Raw genomic sequence first — 22,528 nt, forward strand, 5'->3', positions numbered from 1 at the left:
ATCAGGGCTGGGGGTGCTGCGTCACCACCGGTGTCACCTGCCGGCCTGCGGACCCCCTCCCGCCGCGTCGCCGCCGCCGGCTCGGCCCCACCAGGCCTGGGAGGCGGCGTCGCTCAGGTGGCGCCCCGCAGGGCTGCGGCCCGGCCCCCCGTCCCGAGCCCCCGGGACCCCGCCGCCGGAGGGCTCCCCCTCCCCGCGCGCGGAGCCTCCGAGCCCGGGAGGGAGGGGCGGGCCGGGCCGGCGGAGGCCGCCGAGCTGGATCTCCACCATAAATGGAGACCGGGCTCGGCCGATCCTCCATCCCCGCGCCGGTAAACAGCCGCGGCGGCCGCGCCTCTCGGGGCTCTAAGGGAAGCGTGCAAGGCCTCCGCGCGACCGGGATCGGAGGCCCGGCCGCGTCTGGACGACGGGAGCCCAGGTCCGGCGCGGCGCCGGCGCCTCCTCCCCGCCTCCCCGCCTCCCTCCCGGCCTCGGGCTCGGCGCAGCCGCGGGGCCGGGCCGGCCGGGCCCACTCACCCCGCGCGGGGCCTGCCGTCCATCCGCTTCTTCTGGCGCACCGGCTGCAGCGGGATGTTGTCCGTCATGTCGGCGGCGCCGCCCGCCTTGGCCGCCGCGCCCCCCGCGCCTCCGGGGCCGCCGCCCGGTCCGGCCTCCGCGCCGCCTCCGCCCGTCGGCCCCGCGCCGCCCCGGGGGAGGAGGCGGCGGCAGCGGGCGGGCCGGGCCCGCAGCGAAGGGGCGAGGTCGCGAGCGCCGGGCCACGCGCGGAGCCGCCCGCGCGGCCCGACCGACGGACACGGGCGCACCATGGGCCCCGGCTCCGCGCCGCGCCGCGCCTGCTACCGGGGGCGGCCGGGCCGTGTCCGCCCCGCTGCCGACGCCGCCGCAGTGTCCTCGGCCCGGGTCCGCGCCGCGCGCCCCCCACGCGCGCCCACCCGGCCACGCGCCCCCCGCCCCGCCGTGCGCGCGCGCGCCCCGCCGCAGCACGCCCCTTCCCCGCCCCCAGCCTCCCGCGGTCACCCCGCCGACGCGCGCACCTGCCCCAGCTCCCACATTCCCCGCCACAGAAGCCCCCCAGCACGCACCCCGACACCCCAGATCCAGTCGCAAGCTCGCCCAGACTGCCGTACCCCTCTCTTTCGACCACCTGTATCTCCCCACCCTGAATCTCACGCCTGTGGGTCACCAGGAACCACACGGACACACCCCGTGGCTCTCACCTTCCCACCTTCAGCCTGGTTTCCTGGGCTTCACAGCCAGGTACACCCCAGAACTCACCCGAGCACCCACCCACCTACCTGCAGGTCTTCATTTTCACATCCCATCCCTGGGCCTTGCACGTGTGTCTGCACTGCGTCCTCAGTCACAGCACACACACGCAGGACTCCTTCACACGTGTTTGCAACCACAGGCTTCACAGAGACCTGTGGAAGTTTTGAGGTCCGCAGAGGGAAGGAAGGAGAGGATGGCTGATAATTAGATCGATATGTAAGAGCTGGGCCTGTAGTCCCAGCACTCAGGAGGATGGGTTCCAGGCCAGTCTGGCTACACAGTAAGATCTTGACTCAAAGAATTCAACAAAGAATGAAAGAACCTCAAAATGTAACACTCTATAAACTAATGCACTGGCAAGGACAGCAAAGCGACAGCAGATGGTATTCCCGGTGGTTAGGATGCCTTGTGCTGTTTACCGCTCAATACCCAGTGGTGGATCTCCAAGGAGGAAGAATCCCAGGCCAGTGACTCATCTCCCAGTCCCAGAAAAGTTCCTCAAGGAAAGGCAGCACCCTGTTTCCCACCTTTGAGGAGGAAGGGGTGATATTCAGCCAACGGATGTGGCCAGGTCTGTCTTGCTTCCTGCTTTCTCTCCTACTTCTCCCATAATGCAGCAACACAGAACCATGTGTGACTCAGTGGTCAGCTCACCTAGGTGTGCAAAGCTCTAATTTCTAGACCCAGCATCAAATTAACACTAAAACAGAATGATGCTCATGTAGACAGCGTGTAATCAGAATCCAGCCAAGCACGCTGTGGACTGCATGGACAGAGTGGGTCCCACTCTCCCCAAGTGGCTTTTCTCTGCAGCCTCTGTATGCCTGTCCCTCACCACAGCTCAGCTACAAGCCTTAGGCTGTCTGTCTTCTCCAGGCCTCTGCCACCCAGGCAATAGCCATCACCCAGGAGATAATGAATGTAAAACCTCAACCTAAGGTCCACAGGTTTTGGTGTCACTCCATTCATGGGGCTTGAACTCAGTGTCCTAGGTACTGTCCCTGAGCTTTGGTGCTTAAGGCTGTCACTGTAACACTAGCCACAGCTCTACTTCTGTGTTTTTTGGTGGCCAATTGATGTCTCTGTGGCCTCTTCTTCCCAGGTAGGCTTTGAACTTTAAAAAAAAAAATCTGTCCTCAGGCACAAACTCAGGGCCTGGGGACTGTCCCTAAGTTCTTTTGGTTAATTGGAGTCTCGCGGCCTCTCCTACTCAGGCTGGTTTCCACCTGCAATCCTCAGATCTCAGCCTCCTGAGTAGGTAGGATGACAGGTGTGATGCCCCTGGCAAACGGCTAATATATTGTTTTTATTTATTGCTTTTATTAACCCCACAGTACAAAGGAGAGGGGTGGATAAGCAAGAATCAAGCATTCGATCCAGTCAATCATTGGTTTCAGTAGTATGTACAGAGACCTTACAGCATTCCAATCAAGTGTTCAAAGACAGGGGACAATCAAGCCAAAGCATCTTTTTTTTTTTCCTTCTATTTTTCTTTTTTTGCCAGTCCTGGGGCTTGAACTCAGGGCCTGAGCAGTGTCCTTGGACTTTTTCAACGTTAGAACCCTACCATTTGAGCCACAGCACTACTTCCAGCTTTTTTCTACATATGTGGTACTGAGGAATCGAACCTGGGTCTTCATGCATGCTAGGTGAGCACTTTACCACTAGGCCAAACCCCCAGCCACCAAGGCATCTTCGTAAGACTGAAAGCGAAGACCTTGAGAAAAAGACTTCAGGTGGTCCTGCTAGGCAAGCACTGCTACCAATGAGGGGTACCCCAGCCCACACCTGTAATCCCAGTTACTCAGGAGTCAGATCTGAAGGACTGTGGCTTGCAGACAGTCTGGGCAGTAAAGTTTGCTAGATTCCATCTCCAAAATAACCTCACCAAAAGCCAGGTGTGGAAATGTAGCTCAGATGGAAGGGTGCGAGTCAGGCAAGCAAGGCCTTGAGTTCAAACGTTAAGTACCAGGAGGAAAAAGTGGGGGAAGAAGAAAATTTCAAAGATTAGCAATCCTAAATTCCACTCTTCTTCTCTTGATTATTGTATAAAACATCAGAAAAATAAAGAGGAAGATGAGGCCAATTGGGGACAATAATTTCAGTAAAGAAGCTATCAGAGGGCTGGGAATGTGGCTTAATGGTAGTATTTGCCTAGCTCAGGCAGGAGACCCTGAGCTCAAGCCCCAGGTCTGGCAGTGACAAGAAGGGGGGGGGGGGAGAGAAGGGGAGGAAGAGGGGGAGTGGGAGAGAATGGGGAGGAAAGCAGAACTAAGCACATGTTGTTCATACCTGGTATCCTAAGCGACTCAGGAAGCTGAGATCCAAACTGTGGTTCAAAACAGCTGGGGTAGTATAAAGTCCATGAGAGTCTTAACCTCCAAGGAAATACCAAAAATGCCAGAAGTAGCTTAATTGGCAGAACACTAGCCTTGAACAAAAAAGCACAAAGGACAGCATCCAGGCCCTGATTTCAAGGCCCAAGACCAGAGCACATGGAGAGAAAAAAAGCAAAAAAAAATGGGGGAGGGGGGGGATCTCCCTCATTTTGTGCTGGGGACTTTACCCAGGACCTCATGGATGCTAGCTATCACCCTATACTGTGCTGTAACTCTACCCCTGTGGCTTTTTTTTTTTTTTTTTTTTTGGTCACAGGGCTTGAACTCTGGGCCTGGACATTTTCCTTGAGCTCTTCAGCTCAAGTCTACTGCCCTACCCCTGTAGCCACATCCCCATTTATCGTTTTTCTAATGATTAATTGGAGATAAGTCTTGGGTCCTTTTGTGCCTGGGCTGGCTTTGAACTGGTGATCTTCAGGTCTCAGCTTCCTGAGTAGCTAGGATTACAGGCATGAGCAACTAGAGCCCAGCTTCAAGAGCCAATTTTAATGGACAGAAAAGTTTTCCCTGTTAGCCTAGTTTATATAATCTTCTCATCTCCCTATGGTCACTACTAGGGTTAAGCTCAGAGCTTGAAGTCTTCACTTGGCGTTTTCTGCTCAAGGCTAGCACACTACCACTTTTTTGCACCTCTACCAGGGGCTTTTGCTGGTTAATAGGAAATAAGCTCATAGGCCACTGGGACAATTTGGCCCTCAGCCCTTTTTCCTGTGGATGAAAACTAGCTTCTGACAATCCTGGTTTTTTTGTTTGTTTGTTTTGCTTTTTGCCAGTTCTGGGCTTGAACTTAGGGCCTGAGCACTGTTCTTGGATTTTCTCAAGGCTCTATCACCTGAGCCTCAGCACCACTTCCGGCTTTTTTCTATGTATGTGGTACCAAGGAATGGACCCTGGGTCTTTATGCATGCTAGGCAAGCACTCTGCCACTAGGCCAAATTCCTGGCCCTGACAATTCTGTTTTAAAAACAGCAAATCGCAGCTCCCAGGCATCTAGCAAGAACACAAAATGGTAAGACGTGCACATCACGTCCGCCCACAGACCCTATACCAGGTGAGAAAGGGCAAAGAACAGCCCTCTGTAAGCCCCAGCAAATGCTCTAGAATTCTGTCATTCTAAGGATGTCAGACAGAGCATGTGTGCCAGAGAAGCAAGTGTTGGAAAGGTAAAATCAGAATATTCCAGGAAATAAAAATGTCCATTCACACCGCGTTTGGGGGGGAAGACATTCAAATTTTATTTTCCAACAGCATCAGCAGGTACAAACCCCAGGGGACCTCCTGCAGGGCCCCCATTCGTTGGCAGTGTGTTCAGCTGGGCTGGGCAGTGCGGAGGTTTTGGGGATGCTAGCCCCTGGAATGATGCTCACCTCACAGGGTAAGCAGCTGAGCCCAGCAACACGAACACTTACAATTCTGGAAGGAAAGGCACAACTTGGCAAGAAACAATCTTTTTGGATCCTAAAGTCAGGTGCAATATGGAAGAGACAAAAGCTGGGGTGCAATCTTCGTCCTTATTCCAATATGGAGGAGCTTGGACACAGTGAAAGGGGACTCCCCCCACCCCCCAGAGGCTGGGTCCTTTGTCCTCCTGAAACCAGTAGCCAACTTTCCATCCATCCATCCATCCAATATTGTCCCCGGTACAAAAGAGGTCAATAATAAAGCCATCAAAGATGTCACAGAAGGTCTAACTGTTCCCACCCATAACACATCAACTCACTGGTCAAAAAGGAAAGAAAGAGACTGCAGCAACAATAACAAAAAAAGAACGTCTTTTAAAAACTGAGGTAGATAAATTAAAGCTATCATACCCAGGACGTGGCCTGGCCCAACTCTGCAGCCTTCACAATTCTCAGGGCTGGGGGACGGGGGGTGCGGTGCAGAGAAGGAGTAGAATAGGGGAGAGAACCAAACTTCATGACTTGGCTTAAGTTACACCAAGGAAACAAAAATCACAGGTTGGCACGGGAGCCTGGGATGGGGACCTGTCTATGGGTTCCTTCTCCAAGGAGGAGAAAGTCATTGTTCCACAGAACAAGCTCCGCAGGGCCAGGCCCTCCTCACCCAGGACCCCCACCCCATAGCTGTCCCCTGGCTCTGTCGTCTGCTGAAGCAAGGGTGCTGGGGTGACGGGGAACAGCAGGCACTCTTGGGGCCCCACACGGACTGTAGTTAAATAAGCAGCAACGCACACATGGGCTCCCTCAGGACTGGAGGAGCCCAGAGGGGGGCGCCATACTAAGCTCCTACAGAGGAACAAGTTTTCATTCTACAACCTTAGCTTCCTGGGTTTTTTTTTTTTTCTTTTTCCATTTTTTTTAAGTACATTCAAAAAGCAAAAACAGACAGGCACTAGTAGCTCACACCTGTAATCCTAGCTACTCAGGAAGCAGAGAGCTAAGGATCACAGTTCAAAGCCAGCCTAGGCAGAAAAGTCCATGAGACTTGTCTCTAATTAACCAACCACCACCTCCCACCAAAAAATATAGAGATATGGCTCAAGTAGTAGAGCACCAGCCTTGAGTGGAAGCTGAGGGTCACTACCCAGGCCCTGAGTTCAGACCCCAAATACCAAAATCAACGGAATTATGGGGATTAGGGGGAGGGTAGAGGACCTAAACAAACACATGACTAGAAACCAAGTCCAGTACCAGAGCCCCCATGGGAAACTCAGTACCCTCCCCCCTCGATTAGTAGTTGTCTTCTGCTGTGATTGGGGAAGCTCCAAGCGTCACCTTGAAACAGGTGGCAGAAGTTGGAGACAGTCACTCTAAGCTGTACAAAAACTAAGTATCCAGTTTGTCACACATAACAAAACAACTTTGCAAGACCCGCTTCCTTCCAAAAACAAAAACAAAACAAATACATTTTTCTTAGGTCTGTGAGTCTGGGTATAACTTTTCCCCCAGGGGTGGCAGTGGTGTTTGTTGGTTCTTTCTCTCTTCACAAGGGTGAGTGACTGTGAGACGGCCCAGGCTGGGCTGTGGTCACAACAGTAAACACTATATACCAGTAAGAAAAGAACGAAACGCAGGAGAAGGGAGCCCAGGACCAGAAACGCCCTTCTGGCTTCTGCTGGGCTTCGGCTTGGCTCTGGCTTAGCTGACCGCGATCTCGTTCTCCTCCAGGAAATGAGGGAACTGGGTTCGGGCCGCTCCATCTGGCACGCCTGGCTTTTCCACCTCAGCGCTGCCACCAGCTTGCCCCGCATCCATCTTGGTGACAGTGGCGTTGTTCCCGGGGCCAGCGCCCAGGGACACTGGGAGGGTGGAGATGCCACCACTCTGGATGACCGAGATCTCGTTGGCCTTTGTGGCCAGACCACCATTGAGCACGCTGGTATACTGGTTCCACGTCACAGGGTCCACGCCCACTGAGGGGGCCAGGATTTCCTTGGGAAACACGTCGGAGACCCTCTTACCATCAGCACCCAGCAGCGCCACGGTATTTTCGATGGCCAGCTTCCTCCCACGGCGGGCAGCGTTGTTGCTTGAGCCGTGGGTCATGTAGTGGACCTGGGGAGGTGACAGAATGGAAGGAGGGGGGGCTGCTATCAGACAGAAGTTTGGCTACTTCTGGCAGGATCAAATAGTTAGCCACGTGGGGTGCGGCTCACCCCAACAATACCTGACTGTACTTTCTAGACTGAGAAATCAAACACAGTGACAGGAAGTTCAGCCAGGCTGAACATCTGTCATCCTCGCTATTCAGGAGGCTGAGCTCTGAGGATCATGGCTCAAAGTCAGTCAGAGAAGGAAAATCCATATTTTCATCTCCAATGAACCACTCAGAAAAGCCAGAAGCAGAGATGTAGCTTACATGGTAGAGCACTTCCCTTGAGCGCAAAAGGAACTCCTGAACAGTGCCAGACCCTGAGTTCAAGCCTCAGGCCAGGCACAAAAGGGAGAAAGAAAGAGTTCAGATCTGAGCCTACATGCATCACTGGCTCACCCCTGTAATCCTAACTGCTCAGAGGCTGAGATCTAAGGTTGGGGACAGAAGCCAATCCGGGGAATCATGGTTCAACAGAGGAGATGCAGGCCTGCAAGCCACTTACCCCAGTCCCGCCCTTTCCAACCCCAGACCCACCTTCAGGTTGCCTTTGGTGGTGAAAGCCCGCCCGCAGATGTTGCACACAAATGGCTTCTCCCCCGTGTGTGTCCGCTCGTGAATCTGCAGGGCACTAGCAGATGAGAAGTTCTTCCCACACCGTGTACAGCCATGTTGCTTGGCCTGTCGGCGTGGCTGGGAGGCGAGCAGGGGTGTCACGCCAGGAGGCGCTGTGGAGGGGCCCACGAAGGTGCCAGGAACTTCAACTTTCACATAGGTGGGATGCGCTCGGATAAACGTGGGGGGGAGTCTGGTTCCGCCTACTGTGCAAAGAAAAAAAAAAGAAAATCCAAACCTTCACTATCCCAATACTCATTCCATTTTTCTAAGCAAAACCTTTTAAAAACAACTGTCCAAGCTGGACAGAAAATGTGTACCTCAAAAGCAAGTTGTCCTTCAAGAATAAGAATTAAACACTTAGAAGCCAGTTATCATTAGCTCACATTGGTCAACCCAGCTACTCAGGAGGCTGAGACTTGAGGGTCATGATTCAAAGCCTAAGCGGGAAATCTGTGAGACTCTCCTCTCCAAATGAGCCAGCAAAAAAGCCAGGGCAGAAATATAAGCTCAAGTGGCAGAGCGCTAGCCTTGAACACAAAACCTCAGAGAGTGCCTAGGCCCAGAATTCAAGCCGAGACTGGCTGGCACACACAAAGAAAAGCGGGGGGCGGGAGAAGAACTTTAGAAAAACTTACTCTTTTTCTTTTCAACACAGGGTCACATACAAAATTTCCACCTAAGTTGCTACCTCCCTTTAGGGGGACACTAGGGACTCATACCTATAACCCTTAATGTGGGAGGCTGAGACCGAGAAGATTGTGGTTTGAGGCAAGCCCAGAACAAGAGATATTCCAGCCTCTCATCCTCTATCTAAAGCAATAAATAACCTATTGGGTATTGCCATCCTAGCTATAGGAAAAGCTGAGAGGCCAAGACAGAGAGGACTGTAGTTCTAGGCTAGCCTGGGCAGAAAAAGTAATGAGGTTTGTGGTGGCAAGTGCCAGCCATTCCAGCTATAGGGGGAAATATAAGTTCTTGGCCAAGCACACAGCCAGGCAGGAAGATCTCAAAACCAAGCAGTGCAGAACAAAACAAAACTACGAGAAGCATGGCTCAGCATGGATCATGGGCTGAGTTCAGACCCCGGACAGCCTCAAAAGTTCCCTTTGGTGCCTGCTCAGAATCTGCTTCCTGCCCTCCCTCTGATTGAGTGGTACAGTGTTACCCAGTGAACCAAGTCCCCTGTTCATCCCCAGTCTGCCTGACAGCGCATGGTCACCCCAGGAAGAGAGGGAGTTATTCTGCCCCCACCCCGAAAGCGCAGGACATCTAATGGCCCCACAGGAGCAGCTTCAGATCACTGTTTGGGTGTTCAACCCAGATTTCCTTTGATGACCTTGAGCCCACAAGGGACCTAAGTGAAATCCAAAGCTCCATCACCTTCCGTGTCAGTGCGGCTGCTTTCCGAGCTCTCAGCCTTGCCCCCATCGGGAGATCTGGACTGGACGCTTTCTGCCTGACTAGTGGCAGGGGATACGGCCTGGAAGGACAAGGTTTCCATGGCATCGGGGCTTCGGCTCTGATACTCTGGGTCGCCTAGGAGTGGGGACAAGTCGTTGGTCAGGCCATCGCTCTCCATGGAGCTGTTTTCCCGGCTGCTCTGGCGCTGCAGGTCCAAGGGACTGGGCCCCACTTTCCCGGGGGCCTCTGCGGCGGTCACCACGGAGAAGCCCCGAGGGGGTGACGGCAGGTGGGCTCTGGGCAGAGGAGGCGCAGGGACCTTCGAGGGGCCACCGGTGGCATCCTGAGTACCCATGTCGTCCACATCCATGCTGGGCAGGGCGTCCTCGTGGCATGGGACGCCGGCAGGCTCGCTCACTACCGCGGGCTCGGGTGGGAAGTGGCGGGGGCTGTCGGGGAGTGGCGTGTTGGGGATCTGGCCGCCCATGTGCATGCGGATGTGGTGTTGCAGCATGACGGCGTTGGTGAACTTCTTCTGGCAGATGGGGCACGAGTGCTGCGTCTTGAAGGCCATGCTGGTGCGGTGCACCCCGAGGTGTGTCTTCAGGTTGCCCTTGGTGGAGAAGGCGCGGCCGCACACGCGGCAGCGGAAGGGCCGCTCGCCCGTGTGCGTGCGGTAGTGCATCTTGAGCGCGCTCTGGCAGCTCAGCACGCGGTGGCAGATGGCACACTCGTTGGGGTCGAGGGTGGTCTTATCAATGTTTTCTACCAGCTGCTGCAACTTCAGGGTCTCGGACCCTGGCTCGGGGGCCCCGCTCCCCTGCACGCCACCAACCCTCGGGGAAGCGTGGTTGGGCCCCACCCCAGCTAACACCAGGCCGTTGGCGCTTTCTGGCGGCAGCCTGGGCTGGGGGTCGTGGGGTGGGGGGCCCCCGGCGAGGTCCTTGGGGCTGGCTCCTGAAGAGAGGTTTGGAGGGAGCCCTAAGGAGGGGGCGCCCGCTACCAGGACAGGTTTGCTGTCTAGAGAGAGGCTCGAGTCGTCTACAGGGGCAGGGGTGGAGGGGGCGTAGGGGAGGCCGGGCCCCGACGCCACTTTGTCCTGGAATTCGGCAAAGAGCTGGGGGTTGGCCTTCACCTGGGGGTGCCGGTGGAAGTGGACCTTGAGGTTGCCCTTGGTGGTGAAGCGGTGACCACAGACAGAGCACACGTAGGGTCTCTCTCCGGTATGGGAGCGCAGATGGATCTGCAGGGAGCTATCAGTCCCGAACACCTTGCTACAGTACTTACACTTGTGTTTGTAGAGCGGGGCCTCGGCTTTGGGTTTGGTGTCCACGGCGGCCATGCTGGGGGGCTTTCCTTTGCCTTTCTTGGATGGGTCCAGCCCCACCGTGGAGAAAGGACTCTGTATGAGCACAGAGCCGGAGCCCTGAGGTAGCAAAGCACCCGGAAGCCGGGACACGACATTAGGGAGCACGCGGGCCCCGTCGGGCTTCAGGGCAAAGGGAGTCAGTCCCGAGGTCAGAGGGCTGCTGGCCGTCGGGAGGTTGGCGTGAGGTAGCTTGGCTTGCTTCAGGGCATCCAGAGAGAGACTCTGACTCCCCGCTTTCTGGCTGAGCAATGCCACGGCAGCCGACACCTGCTGGGACACGTGGCTGCCCAGGTTTTTGAGGGCTTCCGAGCCGGCCACGCCTGCGTGCAGGGCATGCGAGGCCCACATGTTCACCTGGATGCGGATCTGTTCGGTCAGCTGGATCTGCTGCAGCTGCTGCTGCTGCAGCCGCAGAATCTGTTCCAGCACCCAGGGGATGCTGTGGGGGCCCGGCCCGGGCGCAGAGGACACGTCGGGGCTCCGTGGGTTCACGGCCATCTTGGACCCCCGCAGGGCCTGCAGGGCCACATTGGCAGGCCCGGCCTTGACTTTGGGTAAATAGCTTATGTCCTGGGGTGGGGGCAGGGCAGTCTCTGTCTTCAAGTAAAAGATGGGCTCGGTGCCAGGCCGGTCCTTCCCCTCCCCCTCCCTGAGGCCCTCCTTCCGGCTGGGGCTGGGCGGCTGGTGGCTCAGGACAGGGCAGGAGAAGTCCTCTGGGGGCACTGCGCCCTCGCTGTCGTTCATGATGAGGACAGGAGGAGTTTTAGTGCAATTTTTCTTATGGTCCAAGAACTCAGAGAGGCTGAAGAACTCGGCGCAGCACTTCTCACACACGTGGGTCTCCTCCCGGCGAGGCCGCTTCATCGTGGGTTTCTCCCCAGTGGCCTCGTCATCACCATTCCCCAGGAGGCTCATTGGGGCACCTGTGAGAGAAGAGATCGAGAGAAGCTTAAGAAGTCTGCCCGCCAGGAACTACAAATGCCATTAGGTGGAGCCCCTACACCCTGCCTTCCAAAGTATGGCAATGGAGATTCGAGATACAGCCAACCCAACAGGCAGAGGGAGGATGAGACCAGAAGCCAAGGCCTGCCAGAGTCAAAGATGAGGATGAGGACGGCTGCTGGAGCCAGGAGGAGCTTTCACCCTCTAGGAGAAATCAACTTGGTCCCCTGACCTGAGAGGTACCGGGAAGAGATTTCCTGGCAGCCCCAATATTCGTAGCACAAGATATCTTTCCTTTCTCTCTTATTTCTACTCCTTTAATCCTGATACATGGAAACAGCTCCTTGCTAACGATTTAAAAGAAAAAAAATTGGGGCCAGGAGTTTGGCCTAGTGGTTAAAGTGCTTGCCTAGCATGCATGAAGACCCGGGTTCGATTCCTTGGTACCACATATATAGGAAAAAAAAGCAGCAAGTGGTGCTGAGGCTCAAGTGGTAGAGCTCTAGCCTTGAGAAAGTCCAAGGATAGTGCTCAGGCCCTGAGCTCAAGCCCAGGACTGGCAAAAAAGAAAAAAGAAAAAAAATTGCTGGGTACACACCTACAATCTTAGCTACTCAGGAGTCAGAGTAGATGTGAAGATCTCAGATTCAAAGCTAGCCCAGGCAGGAAAACTCGAAGAGCATCTTATCTCCAGTATAGCCACCAAAGCCACAAATGGAGCTATGGCTCAAGTGGGACAGAAGGTTATGAAACAAACACTAGGGGGAAAAGAAATTGCCAGTCCTGGGGCTTGAACTCAGGCCTAAACTCTGTTCCTGTTCTGTGCTCAAGGCGAGAGCTTTACCACCTGAGCCACAGTGCTACTTCATTCTTTTCTGTTCATGTGGTACTGAGGAATAAAGCCAGAGTTTTACACAACATTTCTTCTATTAAGGCATTAAGAAAACCACCACAGCCAAGAGTTTAGCCTAGCGTAAGAGTGCTTACCTAGCATGCACGAAGACTGGGATTCAACTGGCAAAGAAAGAAAGAAAACATCATAGTGGTAAGGGCAGAACCCAGGTCTAACTTAATCACCACTACAGCTATGGTTCCTCAACCTGTTTGGGTCACGGGACATGGGACAGGATGCTAGACTCTATTTTGTCAGTCTTGGAGCTTGAAATAGGCCAGGGTGATGCGCCAAAGAGCTCTTTTGCTCAAGGCTAGCTCTCTGCCATGCTGACCCATTTTGTTTCCTGGAGATCAATTAGAGAAGATTCACAGCTTCCCCACCTAGGTAGAATTTGAACTATGGCCCTCAGATCTCAGCCTCTTGCATAGCTAGGATTATAAGCGTGAGCCACCAGGCCTTGACTAGACATTATAAGCATCTAATACAGGTTAATCCTCCCCAGTGTTTTATCTCTATATTTCAAAGGTGTGGCCTTGATTAGATACAAAATCCTAACTACTCAGGAGGTTGAGATCTGGAGATTGTGGTTGGAAGCCAGCCTGGTAGAAAATTCCATGAGACTAATTAGCCAGAAAAAAGCCAAAAGTGGACATGTGGCTAGAGCTTCAGCCAGAAGTGGAGCAAGATTAGGCCAGCCTGCCAGCCCCACCAGCCCCAAAACAAAGGCATTGCACTGCATAAAATTAGCACATGTTGGGTGAGGGGGGAGGGAAATTGGGGCAAAAACATGAGAAGGGGTATCAGCAAGTGAGAAGTAATGCACCTACTATCTGATGAATATATCTGCAACTCCTCTATACAATAAAAAAAATTAGCACATGTTCAGGATAAGTGAATCCCTGGGTGACCTCCCATACCCGAAACAATGTATTTTTTCTGTGTAAACTAGGGAGTCTGGACAAGCTTTTTTTGGGGGGGGGGGGTGCTGAACTTGCAGTCTAGGCACTGTCCCTGAGATCTTTGGCTAGTGTTCCACTTGGAGCCACTGGGCCACTTCTGGTTTTCTGGTGGTTAACTGGAGCCAAGAGTCTCAGAATCTTTTTTGCCAGAGCTGGCTTTAGAACTATATTATAGGATCCTCAGATTTCAGCCTCCTGAGTGGCTTGGTCACCCAGCACATCATTCTGAGCCTTTGTTGTCTCGTCTACTCACTTTACCACACCACAACTCTACCTGTGGCTTTTCGGTAGAGGGAGAAAAAGAGCCTCCCCCAAACTTTCCTGCCCACACTGGCTTCAATCCCAGGTCTTCAGATCTCAGCCTCTTGAGGAGTTAGGATTACAGGCCTGCAGAAGCCACCACCCATGCCCCTCTTCTGTAGGTTTTCTGTTCCCACCTATTCCAGGCCCTTGTACTCAATGGGTTCTCAACACTACTTGGTATGGCTCTATCCCTGGCAGAAGAAAGGTTAAATAATCCCCTCTCCTGGAGGGGGAGCCACCAGTTCCCAGTGATTTACAACCCAAATGCCAGCTACTTGCAGGGAACAAGCCCCCAGCCCACTACCTGCTCCCCCCACTCCCCACCCCCCCACCCCCGCCTCCAAGCCAACACCAGCAACATCCATTTGGATCTTAAAACAGGAGCAGCTCTGTTTGCTCTTGCAGTAAAATGTACTGCTACCTCCACCTCTCCATGGACAAACATTGGGAGCGTATTTGCCAAGGCCTAAGAGGGCTCCGGGAGGAACAATTGCTGGGCATGCTTAAATTAACCCGAAAGGAAGAAAAGCAAAGTTCAGAGGGATTACTTGGCTGTCCTCCCCCCCACCCCCACGCCCAATTTTAGGAAGGTTATCTCTCTACATTCAGTTACCCACTAAGTGGGAAGTATGCAGTAAACTCAGCAGGGGTCTAGGATTCAATCCGGGCCAAATGGAGAGAAAATAACTCCTACTATTGTATGGGAAGAAAGTTAATCTAGAGGCCAATCAAATTCTTGAGACAGAAACTGCTTAGAAAAATAAAAGCCTGTATGTATATCTTGATAAAAGCATTATGACTCAGGCTTATCTTTTGATTCCTATATTAAAAGAATTGACAGTGGACAGGATTATCTCCCCACCCTGTCTCCCCCACCCTGAGGAAAAATACTTTAAAAAAAATCATGCCCCCAGAGAATTAAACCAGTTGAAAGTGGTTTTCTTAAGCAACAGTTTAATATCACTTAAGAATCTTGCCTTTAACTCAACTTGTAGATGGCTAACTAGACTAAGAAAGAGCTTTCTACTTAATTAAGATCTTTAGAGAAAAAGTTTCAAACAGTCTTTGATCAAAGTTCAGGGGGCCCTATGGTAGAGATTTTTGAAAGAGTATAAAAGTTAAATAAGGCCTGGGAGTTTGTATGAAGGTTCTAGAAGGTTCCCTCTTCCCTCTGCTGTCTTCCAAGCAAATCTACAAACTCCACCAGGGCAAGATTTGTCCCCCGCTTGCCCCCCTTACAGACACCCTGGAACAAAGCCCCACACAGATGGAGAGAGAAAAGAAAGGGGGAAAAGATGGCTGTTGAGTGGTAATGAAGATTTAGCTGGCACTGAGGCTTTTAAACATATCTAGGTGTCCGCTCCAAGATGGCAAGCTACAACTCTCCCAAGGCACGTGTGAAATTTGAAAGAATGGAAGACATCACACAACCCCAAACAAATTCCAACACTAGCTATGGCTTTCTCATCTTGGAATCAAGGAAAACAGCCCCATCACCAACCGCAGCCAGCACCGACCCCAGATTTTGGGAGGTCAGCAGAGTTATTTCAACTTTTACTCTAAACAAATCAAAACACCAGCCACTCTGGCTATGAGAATTAAAGCCAAAGTACTTTGAGATGCCTAGTGTGTGGGGAAGGGAGGAGGGGAGAGAGGGGAAATCTATGTATTTCTACAGAATTCTTTCAGTGACCAGCTCAACATTTATCTTGACACAAGGAGAAAAAATACTGTTACTTTTGAACACATCTAACAACCACTCACATACTGGAGACCCACAGACCTACAGTTTAAATCACCTAGTGTTACAATGTTCAAAGGACTTCCTGGCTTCAAAGTTACCCAGCTCAAACTCATATTAAGACTTCAATGATTATCTGGCCTTCCCAAAATGGTTTCCCAGTCCCCTGTCCCAATGCCTAGGAGAAGCATCCACGGCCCACTACCATTTACCTGGTTCACTGGAGTGTGAGTACCTTTCCACAGTGAGGCAAGGCTTACCCGCAATTTATCTTTAATGAATTTTTTAAAAACAGGGAGGGGGGAAAGTGCCAAATTGGAAACAGGGACAATTTATGCCTGAAATGTTAACTAAAGCCAGTATAGGCAGGCAGGTCATTTACCACTAGGTTCCAGCAAGAGTTTGCTAGAAATTTGGATGTCTTCATTGTAGTGAACTTAGTTGACCACAAAGGGCATTTGAAACTGTTTTGGAGAAAATACTAATTTCGCTTTGGGTATTAATCTCCCAGACCACCTGAAATGCTGTTTTCCTCATCTAATTATGGTGCCCGTTTCACTTTCATACAACCAGGAAAAAAAAATAAACCTTACATTCTCAAAAGGCGTGGCAAAACAAAGCGACTACAATCTGGTCTTTTAAGGTTGTGGGGATCATCGACCCTGAAAGCCGGTCAAATGCCAACACCCCAATATGCAGCAGAAGCGCCTGTCGAGAGAAATACCTTCTGTTCCGGAGCTGCAAATGAGGGCTCCCTGTAAATGCGTCCGGGGTACCAAGGGTTCTAACGACTCAGAAAATCGGGCCGAGAACGCAGCGCCGGTCCCCCGAGGCTATCCCGGGGGTGTCTGGGGGGTGCTAAGTCCATCCCTTCCCACTCTCAGGTGCGGGCCCTCGCCCGCCGACCGCGCCTCCGGGGGGCGCCCGCGCGCAACTCCGCCGGACCGCGGTGCGCCAAACCCGGGGATCAATGGCTAACTCCTCTCCCAAATCTCGGTGGGAGCGAAGCCCGGCCCGGCCCCAGCGCCCGAGCCCAGGCTGCGTTAACGCCAACTCCAGCAGGGGAGATGTGGGAAATCCTTACTAACGAGCCCCCGCCCCCCAAAAGTGCCAACCACTAAACCTGATGCAACTTGTGTGCGCCCACCCAAAATGCAGGGGGCAGGGGAGGTCAGCGCAGGACCAGGGGAGGGGTCAGGGCCACGAGCTCAGCTGCCCCTCCCCTCCAGAGGAAGCAGGCGGGCGGAGGGTTAACCCTTTTGTTCCAGGTGGGCCTCTCCACGCTCCCCCAGGCCCCCAGCCCAGGCACAAAGAGCGCCCATCCAGCGGCAGGGACCGAACACGCCCTGCCCTGCCCGTGCTACGCCCCCTCCAAAACACTCCACGAGACTCCCAGCCACCCCTTTTTGGCCACCGCGGAATATTTCCTTTGCTCTGGATACACTTTCTCGAAAGGGTGCGAAGAACGATTCCATTTGACCATCATCAATTTGGAAAATTTACATCTCCCTCATCGGAAGCCCAACAGTAGCAACTGTTTTCCCAAGAAAGTGGGGCGTCCAGAGTTTGGGTCAGGGGCGTCCGAGGTTGCCACGCACGGCCCATCCATGGCTGGGAAATGAGGGAGCAAACCTCCGAGAGGAGGCGAAAAAAAAATAAATTTTAAAAAAGCGCCCCCTCCCCCACGCATACGCTCCAAATTGATCAGGCGACAATTTGGCGGGCAGGGAGGAGATAGTGAGGAACGGACTCGCCCCGGGCCCTCCCGGGAGGGGCGGGCGGCAGGGAGTTTGGCCCCCGCACCCCGCGGTGTTGGGGGCCCCGAACTTTGGCGGCCCGCGGAAGCCCGGGCCGGGTCAGCCTCGGGAGCTCGCCCCGGCCGCGACCGCGCAGCCCCGGCCCGACCTCTCCCCTTTCACCTCCCGGGCGCGCGTTCTGGGCAGCCCGGACCCCCCGGAGAGCCGTGCTCGGAACGCCGGCGGGGCGCGTGCGGCCCCGGCGGGGCGGCGGCGCGCCCGCCACACCGGGCCCCGGAGCCCGCACCCCCGGGCGGGCCGCGGTTATTTTTAGGAAGTCGGAAATCAAAGATGGCTGGAGGTCAGGCGCCGAAAGGTTAGGGCGAAGATCGGCGGGCGGCATAACCCGGGCGAGGCGGGGGGAGCCCAGGGGGAAGAGGGCGGCGAAGCGCGCGCCCCCGCCGCCGCCCTCGGGGGCCGCAGCCCCGCAGCGCGGGTGGCCGCGCGGAGCCCCGGGGGGTGGGGAGAGGTCGCGCCCCCTCCCCCACCGGGCCTGGGAGGGGCGAGGGCCGCGGATCGCCCTGGGGGGGCCCGGGCGCGCCCCTCCTCCAGCCTCCCACAAAGCCCCCACGGGTGGCGGAGAGGGTGGGGACCTTTGGGGGGTCTCTTTCTTTAAAAAGCGGCGCGCGGGCGGGCGGGGGGCGCTCAGGGGGTGCGCGAGCGGAGAGTGGAATCAATTAAGGGGGCCGAGGGGCCGGAGAGCGGCGAGGGAGAGCGAGTGGGGGCCAACTTTACAATAAGAGAGTGGGGGGGAAACTTACGCAGGCGGGAAGAGAGAAACGAGGAAAATCCACCCGGACCCGGGGAGGGGGGACGGCGAGGCGAGGTCGCCGCTCTTCCCCGGGAAGTCCCCCCCCCCGCCCCGCCAGCCACGGCTCCACCACCCGCGCCGGGAGCCGGAGCCTCGGGGTCCCCGTGACCGCCCGGCGCCCCCCGGCTGCACTTACCCGGCTCCCCGGCCGCCGGGGCCGCCTCTCCGAGCTCCGGGGCCGGCAGCGGCGGCTGCTCGTCCCGGTCCTCCTCCGAGTTGATGTGCTGGGGCTTCGCCTGCTTGCGCCTCGACATGGTGCGCGCATCGGGGGGCCGGAGCGCCGCGGAAACTCGCCCTCTCCGCCACAAATTCCCGGAGTAGGGAAATTTACCCCCCTTCGGCCGGAACGCGCATGTCCCGGTAATTATTATTATCAATAATGCATTGCGATTTATCATGAGCCCTGACAGCTGATTGGCCTGGGTCCAAGACCTCAGCGCTCATTTGAATAAGCCCTCATTGATCAGGGAGGGGCGAGGCATGCTGGGCCTTGTAGTCCGGCCCTCCACGCGACAAAGGCGTGTTCCCGGCCAATTAGCATCCGCGCGCAGATTGGCTGCGGTGCGGGCGAGATGGGGGGGCGGGGGCTACAAAAATGGAGGGGGGTCGTGGGGCGCGCCCTGCGGGGGCGCGGCGGGGACGGGGGTCCGCGGGCGCGCCGTCGATCCGCCCCAGCTGCGCGCTCGGCCCCACGCCGGAGCGCGGGGGCTTCGCTGCGGGGCTTTGGGTCGCTTTGGTTCTCAACTTCTGAGCCCACCCCGAGGCGGGACGTCTCCGTTCGGGATCGCGACGCGTCGCCCCTCGGTTCCGGGGACGGCGGAGAAGATCGGGCGCTCCCCCCCCCCCCCCGCACCCACCCCGAGTTCACCTCGGAGCGCGGCACCGCGCCCCCCACCCCCACCCCCGGAGCGGATCCGTCCTTACTATGCGCACGTCGACTTTCCCCGTCTCTACCCTTGGAAATAACTGGCGACTAAAGTAAACACGGAGAGGCAGATTCCAGGGGAAGGTAGTCAGAGATAATATCAAAACACCAGGCGCTTCCATTCCCCGCCCCCACTCGCCCCCGGGAGCCACGCCGGGCTAGTCTCTACTTTATTACTCCAACGCTGTACTGTCTTCTCCCACAGAGGGCCCAGCCACCCCGCCAAAGCTTAAACCACGGTGGCTCCGCGTTGCTGACGTGTGGAGTTTGTTTTGCAAGGTAGATTTTATGACAGAAAAGGTTTATACTTCAAAATAATCCTATGATCCTGACAGGACGAGGGTAGGAAATCCATGTGTGTGTGTGTGTGTGTGTTTCTATGATTTCCTGGTACGTTCATACTAAGTTTAATTCCGCAAACTACCTTGCACAAAGTAAATGCTCACTAAATCTTGACCATTTTCCCACTTTCTAAGTCCTTGCTTGGTGTTTCCAAGGGTCTGGGCTTTCGCCCCCCCCCCCGCCCCCTATTTCTCTTCATTGCAAAGGAGTGTGCAAATCTAATCTTTCCTCCACATTTTTTGCCTTGCCTTTTCTTGATTGCTCATTCGCTAAGTCCCTGGCTTGTCAGCATTACCTGAGAGCTCATCAGGAAGGGAAAGCAAAATTGGATGCTGGGCTCCTTAATGTGTTCACCTGGGGTGTTTGGACAGCCCGCAGGAGAAAAATAAACCAGCTTCATCATGTTTGGGATATTGATAGCTAACAAGAAGACCTTCTTGGAGAAAGATTGACTTCTGGGCTTTTGAACTACAGCTCACAAATCTTTCTTGGATGTTGTCAAAAGCAAGTAAGATACACCCAGGGCTCAACAGTGAAATGGAAAGGTAAGGATCTCACGATGCATAGAAGCTCCGAACCCTGCGACTGAATTAAAAAGCCAATTAACCCCTGCCCAGGCTCACTGATCTTGACATTCCCAGCCCTTTTTCTGTATAGGGGGTTTCTCCCATAAATCTCATTGCCTCCACACTGGGTTTACAGTGTAGAACATACTAATGTGCCTAAGGAAAACCTCACTGAATAGAATTGCTATATTTACTTACTTGGGTAGGTGGTAGTTAAAACCTTTCAGCCATTTTTGCCCTTAGAACAAGGTGTGACCACTGTATCACTTGAATCTCCAAGTGAGAACCATTTTTGGGAGGCCCAAGGAAGGTGGGGGAGGATCTCAAGTTGTGGCCAACCTGGGTGAGATATCAAAATGAAGAAATAAGTACTTGCATGAACCCCAGGTAAGCAGGCAACACGGAATGGACCAGGTCTTGTCTTTGTCCGCGGGAGATTGATCAATGGCTTTTTAGTTGTTCATTTGTTCCATCTTTAAAGTAAGGAAACTGAGTCAGTCCAAGGCACAGAGACTGCATTAGGAAGAAGCTGGGCTGAGGTGCAGTGCCTCTGCTCAGGCCAAGGTTTCCTTATATTTCAACACCTGCCATCCTGCTATAACTGAGTATAGACGTGATGGCCAGACAAGAAAAATGGGGGGAGGGTAAACCAATGTGCACTCAAAACTGTCAAAAGGGCCTGGTAGAATCACTCGGGCAGGCCTGGAGAACTTTTCCTCCCTTGTAAACCTCTTACGAATGTCATTTCAAAAACAAAAACAAAAAGGACTCTTAGCTGGGTGTGGCAGTACACACCTATAATCCTCAGCAATCCAGAGTCTGAAGCATGATTTTCCTAACAAGTCCCTAAAGAAAAGTTATTACTTCCTGATTTTTGATCTGGGTGGGGCCAAATTTAGAAGAAGAAAAAAATATGCTCAGAGTAAGGATGATTACATTATAAAGACATTGCCTTTTACACCTTTCAAAAGGGAGTATCCTTTTCTAGAGGACCAGGTTTGAAAAAAGTTTAATCCCTCCAGGCAAGATGGTGAGTGCCAGACTTCTCAGCTTTCTGGGAACAGAGCCGGGAATTTTGACTTTGAGGCCAGCCCACCCTACTCAGCTTTGAAAACAAAAAGCAAATGAACTATGTAATTTCCCCATAAGGACAGCAAGGAGGAAATGGGGGTGACTTGACCCCGAACTGCTGCATTCAAGCTCAGATCCTGATTTAAGGAATGGTAATCCCTTTGTGCAATGATTTATTAAGAATAATTGTTGCACTTTGTTAAGTTGTATTGTCTGTTAAGTATAGAGGGGTTACAGTTACATCTGTCAGGTAGTGGGTACATTACTTCTGGAACATTGTTACCTCTTCCCATGTTTTTCTCCTACTTTCTCTCCCCCACCCCCTCCCAATCATCTTGTTTATTTCTTTCCCTTCCCTATTTCAAGTAAACAGATTAACATATATACAATATACAAGGTACCAAAGAATAATCATTTGTTTTTTTTTTTCTTTGCCCGTCCTAGGGCTCGAACTCAGGGCCTGAACAGTGTCCTTGGACTTTCCTCAAGGCTAGTGCTCTGCCACTTGAGCCACAGCACCACTTCCAGCCTTTTCAATGTATGTGGTACCAAGGAATCGAACCTGGGTCTTTGTGCATGCTAGGCAAGCATTTTTCCCACTAAGCCAAACTCCTGGCCCTAGGTTTTTGTTTTTAAGTAAATAATTATCTTTAAGATACTGGGGAAAGGAAGAAATAGACAAAAAAAGCAAGCCAAACTGTTTTCTATGCTTGTTCTGAGCAGGGATTTTGTGAAAAACATAGCTAGCTCTTAGCCAAGCTTTTGGCTTCAATATTCATAAAGAAGTCCAGGGAACCCAGCGCCGGTACGCATGCCTGTAATCCCAGCATCTCAGGAGGCTGAGATCGGAGGATCATCGTGGTTGAAAGCCAGCTTGGCAGGAAAGTCTGTGAGACTCTTATGACCCAACAAAGTGGAACTGTGGCTCAAATGACAACAGCAGCCTTGAGTGAAAATGCTCAGGACAGTGCCAAGACTCTGCTTCTGTGCCAGGCCGTCCTTCCCCCTCTTGTGCCTGGCCCCACCTGGTCTCCCGTCCCATTCAAATGGCTCTCACCACTCTGGGGTGGCCATATATTCAGGGACAGCTTCTAGAAACTGCTTCTTTCTTTTCTCTCATAGGTGTAATCCACCACGCAGGATGTGTTTGGTGTGACACAGGCACTGTCCTTGGGCCTTCTCAAGGCTACTGGTCTCCTACTTGAGCCACAGCACCACTTCTGGCTTTTTCTATATATGTGGTACTGAGAAATGGAACTCGGTCTTTGTGCATGCCAGGCAAGCACTCTATCACTAGGCCAGACTCCCAGCCCTCCCACAAGATTTTCTACAAAGGGCCCTGTTGTAGGTGTAGGAGCATGTGTATCTGTTTACTGCCTGTCCTGTGCGTGTGTGCTGATACTAGGACTTGAATCTAGGGCCTGGGTGCTGCTGCTGTCCCTGAGCTTTTTTGCTCATGGCTGATGTTCTACCACTTGAGCCACAACCCTATTTATTGTTGTTGGGCTTTTTGGTGGTTAATGGGAGATAAGAGTCTTACAAAGGTTTCTACTCGGGCTGACTTTGAAC

The 22,528-nt window shown here is 53.7% G+C and overlaps 1 protein-coding gene across 4 annotated transcripts; it reads right to left on the bottom strand.

Annotated features, from left to right (window-relative positions):
* Positions 1-5,389: 5,389 nt before the first annotated feature.
* Positions 5,390-18,309, bottom strand: Sall4 (spalt like transcription factor 4). 4 transcript variants are annotated; one of them, XM_090352878.1, is made up of 4 exons: positions 18,192-18,309; positions 10,529-11,531; positions 7,758-8,028; positions 5,390-7,183 (listed from the first exon to the last, which is right to left on the bottom strand). In XM_090352878.1, the coding sequence occupies exons 1-4, from the start codon at positions 18,307-18,309 to the stop codon at positions 6,767-6,769; spliced, it is 1,809 nt and encodes a 602-aa protein (XP_090209004.1). In that variant the 3' UTR covers positions 5,390-6,766. The 4 variants fall into 4 exon arrangements, with proteins under 4 accessions (XP_090209004.1, XP_090209002.1, XP_090209003.1 ...); XM_090352876.1 differs by having other exon boundaries at positions 7,758-8,038; positions 10,527-11,531; XM_090352877.1 differs by having other exon boundaries at positions 10,523-11,531.
* Positions 18,310-22,528: the final 4,219 nt, after the last annotated feature.

Source organism: Megascapheus bottae, chromosome 18 (assembly GCF_031878675.1).
Source record: "Megascapheus bottae isolate mThoBot1 chromosome 18, mThoBot2.hap1, whole genome shotgun sequence".
In the NCBI taxonomy this organism is placed as follows: domain Eukaryota; kingdom Metazoa; phylum Chordata; class Mammalia; order Rodentia; family Geomyidae; genus Megascapheus; species Megascapheus bottae.

Excerpts from the sequence above, each read along its gene's own strand:
- Sall4 (XM_090352875.1), bottom strand. The coding sequence starts at position 18,309 with ATGTCGAGGCGCAAGCAGGCGAAGCCCCAGCACATCAACTCGGAGGAG. Across the intron at positions 8,039-9,218 it reads CAGCCGCACTGACACGGAAG|GCGGAACCAGACTCCCCCCC; the intron begins GTGATGGAGCTT and ends TTTGCACAGTAG. Across the intron at positions 7,184-7,757 it reads CCACCAAAGGCAACCTGAAG|GTCCACTACATGACCCACGG; the intron begins GTGGGTCTGGGG and ends TCACCTCCCCAG.